Here is a 5,871-nt window from a genome sequence, read left to right as displayed (position 1 = left end):
ACAAGGTGGGATGCAGGTCAGAGCAGGCCAGGCAAGGAGGGATTGGGTGGCTACAGTGCCCCTTGGCTGAGCTTGCTCCTTGCCCCCACACCCCTGACCTCGTTTCCCTTGTGGAAACAGCTTGTCTCCGGGTGGCGTTTTGACGTGGACATGAATATTTTCCAGCCCCACCATCCCTTTGCTCCACAGAAGTGATGAGCTTCAGGGTACTCCAGTGCCCAGGCCAGGTTAGTGGCAGAGTCCCCCAGGGCAGGCAGTGTCCAAACCAGGGAGCTGCAGCCAAACCTTGAGAAGAGCCAGGACCCAGGGGATGTGTGCCCAGGGGCTGTGTGCCAGCACGGTCCTGCCAACAGTGCCACTGGAGGTGGCTGCACTTGGGGCATTTCTGTACCTCCTGCAGTCCCCAAGGTCTGAGCACTGCTGAGGCTGCAGATCCACCACTGCTTGGCCAGTTAGCTGAGCCTCTTCAAGGAGCTAGCTGTTGAGCACCAAGGGAACCTTCCTCCCACATGCTCCAGGGGAGAACCCTCATTGTCCTCTCCAGCAGGGGAGAACCCTCATCATCCTCTTCAGCAGAAGAGGACCTGGTTCACAGCTATGGGGCAGACAGAGGTTTGACTTAACTCCTTGTTACCCTGGCCTCTCACAGACTCCTCCCAAAGCTTCACCTTTCTAATGCAGCTCCTGGAGGAGGAACTTCTCTCAGGATTTTGCTCTTGGCCAGGACCAATCTTGAGTACTCTCTGTCTATCTCCAATTAAGGGAAAACCTGCCTGGCTGGATCATTTTGGGGCGGCTGTTGTGGCCATTTCTAGCTGGCAACGATGCATCTAAACCTCCCAGGACAAATCCCGCTCCCCAGAGAGGAGGTAGCAACATGGACATAGGAACAAGGACCTCAGGGTGTCCTGGTGTCCTTGCACTCACCATCATCCTCTGCTTGTGATAAGGGGGTTGTAGCTCCAAGGAGGAGTGGCACCCACCTGGGCATGGACCCAGCATAGCCAGGAGGCAGCGTGCAGCAGCACCAGCAGCATGCTCAAAGCTCTGTTTTTGTCCAGACATCTCCTGCTTACTCCTTTCCATCACAGCCACATGTCTGGCAATATGATGAGCAAATGCTCCTTGAAATGATCATTATAGACTGATGGAAGGAGAGAAACCAGCAGGCTAAGATGTGTTCACAAAAATATTCCTTCCAAGGTCAGTTTAAATAAGTGTCCAACATCGCTGGGAGCGTTGCACGGGAGAACTCATGTCAGCACCATGCACGGCTGGTACAGAGGTGGACTTTGCTGCTTCTCTCTTGACATGTTGTCTTGGCTCAGGGCAAGATGTCACAAGCCCAGCTGTGCTCCTGGGTACCTCCTCACTCACACCAGGCCAGCCCGCAGCTCAGGGGGGTGTTGTGCCCCTCAGGCTCCCCAAGCCATGAGCCTGTGCCAGGTAGGGTATGGACATTTGCTCGAAAACTCAAGACAAGGCTGGTGACTGAACCCAGGAGGGACCCCCCTCACTTTTGCCCTCCAGCACTAGCACAGAGCCTAGCTGCCTTGCACAAGGCCATCACCCACTGCAGCCCTGGAGGCAGGGGGCACCCAGCCCCAAATGCCATGCCAGAGCACACGGCAGGCAGGGGCTTTGCTGGCAGAGGGACAGGCAAAACACAGGCACATGGCGGGTTGGGGCACGTGAGGAGGCAAGCTGCTGCGGCCACAGCAGGAGGAAAGGATCCTGGGGGCCAGCAAGCTGACAGCACTGGAGCAGAGGTAGCATGGGCACAGCCACTTTCCCTGGCAGCTGGCAACCTCCGTGCCTGCATACCCCTGGGTCCTGCAGGCAGCTAACCTGCCTCCTCTGCCCCACAGGCTGGTCTCAGGGCAGGAGGAGATTAAAGCTGCTTCTCGAAGCTCACCCCAGCCCATGTCACCCTCTGATTTCCTGGACAAGCTTATGGGACGAATGTCAGGGTATGACTCCCGGATTCGACCCAACTTCAAAGGTAAGGGGAGGATGTGAAGCTCCCAAACCTGACAGGGACCCATGCTTATGGCTGCCCAATGCCAGAGAATGGGCAGGTATGGGTTTGCGGCCAGGACCCTGACACATGTCCCTCTGTCCCAACACCCTTCCCAGAACCCCAGCTGCTCCTGGGATCACAGCCACCCTGCGTGTGCCTGCCTTGCCTGGCAGTGCAAGCAGCTGTGGTGCTTGCAGGGGTTCACCTCAACACACCACAGGGTGACTCCGGCAGGAAGGGAGGTGTTCGTATGCATTCAGCTGTGCAGTGGGTGCAGGGAGTGGTGTCACCACGTGTGCCTGTGCAGTGCACGTGTCCCCCTGACCAGTGGTGAGAGAAGGCTTCATGCTGTTTTCCAGGTCCACCTGTCAATGTGACATGCAACATCTTCATCAATAGCTTCGGCTCAGTCACCGAGACCACCATGGTGAGAACTTTGGCGGTGCGACGGGCTCCTCTCCCAGTGCCTTGCTGCTGGCAGCGCCTACTGGGGAGCATGCAGGTCCCTGTGCCCAAGCCCATGGCTGTCATCTACAGGGGTCTTGTAACCCTTTCTCCAAAGCCAGCCCTGGCATCACAGCGGCGACATAGCAGACCCACAGCAAATGGCTGTGGCTTTTCTGGGGTCAGTTAACTAGAGCTTGGTGGTGTGGGCCACATTCCCCAAACCTGAGCTGGGAGAAACACTGTGAAGGGTTCAAGCAAGGCAGCTGGTGGTAGCCCCCTGTTGTTTGCAGGCTTGGCAGGTGCCATACAAGCAGGCTCTGTGTCCCTGCCATCCCCCATTTCCTCACATGAGGAACTCCTCTGAGGAAGCCCCAGCGCTAAAAATTCCCTATTTGTGTTGCCACAAAGCCTTAATACCATCAACCATCACATTAACCCCTCAAAGGGCCACAGAGCCCTTCAAGAAACACTGCAGGCAGTAGCTACTGGTCCTCCTCCTGCTTTTCCTCTCAGCTGGCGTGGCTTTGTCTTCTTAATTTTGCCTGGCTGCTGACAGCATGGGAAGACTCCTGAGCTGCTCCTGCCCCACGCATGGTTAGTGTCAGATAGGCTGCATCTCCAGGGCTGAGCCTCGACACAGAGACCCTCTTCCACCTCCTCCTCTACCTCTTCTTCCTCCATCTCTTCCTCCTCCTTCTCCCTGGGCACCAGAGGGTGCACCCAGCTGACACGATGCCCTCTGCCTCAGGACTACCGGGTGAACATCTTCGTACGGCAGCAGTGGAATGACCCCCGCCTGGCTTACCACGAGTACCCTGATGACTCCCTTGACCTGGACCCCTCTATGCTCGACTCTATCTGGAAGCCAGACTTGTTCTTCGCCAATGAGAAAGGGGCCAATTTCCACGAGGTCACCACTGACAACAAGCTGCTGCGCATCTTCAAGAATGGCAATGTGCTCTACAGCATTAGGTAGAACCCTTTTCCTCTGGTGCAGTGCCCAAGTGGGGAGCTGAAGCTTTCCTCTTGCCTCCTGTGGGGCAGCTTTCCCTTGTGACTGCCCCACCCCCAGCAACCTTCTCCTTTCTTCTGCCTCCTCCAGGCTGACACTCATCCTGTCCTGCCCTATGGACCTCAAGAACTTCCCCATGGATATCCAGACATGCACCATGCAGTTGGAGAGCTGTGAGTACCTAGGGGGGATTCAAGCTGTGCATCGTTCCCCCACCCTCCTACCCCCTCAATTCTGTACTATCCTATCCCATCCCAGCCCAAAGGCTGGCATCTCCCTGCTTCTGAGGGTGGTGAGCAGGAAGGAGCAGTTCTTCAGGGTGTGGATGAATGGGGTGTGTGTCCCCTCTGTCCCATGGCTCACTTCATCCCCTCCAGTTGGTTACACCATGAATGACCTCATCTTTGAGTGGCTGGAGGAGCAGGAGGCTGTGCAGGTTGCAGAGGGCTTGACACTCCCACAGTTCATCCTCAGGGACGAGAAGGACCTGGGCTATTGCACCAAGTACTACAACACAGGTGAGCACCCCAGGGACACACTCACCACCCCACCACCACCCCACCCCTGCCTTGCCCTAGCCTGAGAGTCTCTCTTGCCCATCGGGGCTATCTTTCCCTGCAGGCAAGTTCACCTGCATCGAGGTCAAGTTCCACCTGGAGAGGCAGATGGGTTACTACTTGATCCAGATGTACATACCCAGCCTGCTCATTGTCATCCTCTCCTGGGTCTCCTTCTGGATCAATATGGATGCAGCACCAGCCCGGGTGGGCTTAGGCATCACGACCGTGCTCACCATGACCACGCAGAGTGCTGGCTCCCGTGCCTCCCTGCCCAAGGTTGGTGCTGCCTCCATGCCGGGCTCCCACGCTGCAGCCTACCCAGGGCACGTGGGTTGTCCACTGCCATCCACACCACCCCAGGGGCAGGGCAGCCTTCTCTTAGGAATGCTTGGCTCCTTGCTGGCTGGGGCACTGCATGTGCCAAGGGGGAATGTGGCACTGCTCGGCTGGGCAAGCTCTGGCCCATGTCCCAGCTGAGAGGACTCCCGTGCCCCTTGGCAGTGGGGGGCATGAGAGAGATGGGGGACAGCGGGTCCCTGAGGCCCCTCTCTCCCTTACAGGTCTCCTACGTGAAGGCCATTGACATATGGATGGCTGTGTGCCTGCTCTTCGTCTTTGCCGCCTTGCTGGAGTATGCAGCTGTCAACTTTGTCTCCCGACAGCACAAGGAGTTCATGCACCTGCGCCGACGCCGCCGGCGGCAGAGGATGGTGAGTGCCTCCCACCATCGCTGTCATGATGTCTGCCTGTCCTCAGCCACCAAGGGGACACCCCAGGGCTGCAGGGCCAATTTCTCAGTAGCCACCAGGGCTCAGCACTGGATTGTGTCCCACTGCCTGGGGCTTGCAGCTGGCCCATCAGGGGCCCATGTGACGTCCACAGTCATTCTGTCCACCTCAGCAGCACAGTGCACAGCATCCACGGGTGCCTCGGGCCCTGCCAGCACAAACGTGCCCAGGGTTCAGTGCTCCTCCTCCTGATGGGACACCCTTGGGCTCTGCCTCCTCTAAAAAAGTAGAAAAATAAACAATGAGGCTGGAGGAAACAGCCTTTCCCTTTACCTGCAGGCCCAAACCCGGGCTCCTTGCTGCAGTGTGGCAGTGACAGGGGCCCACCGCTGCATCACAGTGGTGAAGCACCAAGGGGACTTGGTGGCATCCAGATAAAGGGTTTGGGCTGCAGATGGGAGCACAGCAGAGCATGGAGAAGCAAGGTCCCATGCTCACAGAAGAGCCCTCCCTTCCATCAGCCCATCAGCGCAGGCATCAGGCCTGTGAGGTGCTCGGGGAAGGCATGTGGCTGCCCCATGCAGTAGGTACACAGTGAGGCACCAGCCCTCCGTGGAGAACACAAGTACAGGTACACACTACACAGTGCCCTGTGCAGCCAAGTCCCTCCGGCGCACACTGAGGACGGGTCCCAGTGGCCGGGCACTGCAAGGAGGGGTTTTACCCACACAGAGCCCCCCTCCCCCCCACTGCCACCCTGGTGTCCCGCGCGGCTGTTCCCAGGGCCGGAGCAGGGCCATTGGTCACCCACTGTTGTTTGCGGACTGTCGGATGCAAAAAGGGCCGGAGCAGCGGGACGGCCAGCCTGGAGTCCCTGCAGCAGCCGAGCGGCCGGCGCAGCGGCGAGCACACCTACGCGACACTGGTGCGGCTCTCCAGCTCCCGGGTAAAGCACGGCTCCCTGCACCCCCGCGCAGCGCAGCGCAGCGCAGCACGCTCCAGCCGGCCTCGCCCCGCCTCTCCCTGAAACGAGTCCCCCAGCAGCCCGCCCCAGGAACCGGCAACAGCCCGCAGGAGAAGCAGGGCAGTGATGTGCCGAGAATG

At 58.6% G+C, this 5,871-nt stretch overlaps 1 protein-coding gene across 1 annotated transcript in view; it reads left to right on the top strand.

The window, feature by feature from the left end:
* The first annotated feature begins 1,923 nt into the window (after positions 1-1,923).
* LOC103768323 (glycine receptor subunit alpha-4-like) overlaps positions 1,924-5,871 on the top strand; it is a 6,411-nt gene continuing 2,463 nt past the window's right edge. Inside the window, exons 1-8 of the mRNA XM_008935465.1 lie at positions 1,924-2,002; positions 2,380-2,447; positions 3,216-3,439; positions 3,570-3,652; positions 3,857-3,997; positions 4,101-4,315; positions 4,600-4,749; positions 5,609-5,713. Of these exons, the coding sequence (XP_008933713.1) occupies positions 1,924-2,002; positions 2,380-2,447; positions 3,216-3,439; positions 3,570-3,652; positions 3,857-3,997; positions 4,101-4,315; positions 4,600-4,749; positions 5,609-5,713 (1,065 nt within the window). The remainder of the gene's footprint in view (positions 2,003-2,379; positions 2,448-3,215; positions 3,440-3,569; positions 3,653-3,856; positions 3,998-4,100; positions 4,316-4,599; positions 4,750-5,608; positions 5,714-5,871) is intronic.

The sequence above is a fragment of the Merops nubicus genome, unplaced genomic scaffold (genome assembly GCF_000691845.1).
Source record: "Merops nubicus isolate BGI_N331 unplaced genomic scaffold, ASM69184v1 scaffold36352, whole genome shotgun sequence".
Lineage (NCBI taxonomy): Eukaryota > Metazoa > Chordata > Aves > Coraciiformes > Meropidae > Merops > Merops nubicus.
The sequence above is the reverse complement of the archived record's forward strand: the minus strand, read 5'-3'. Positions and strand labels throughout refer to the sequence as shown.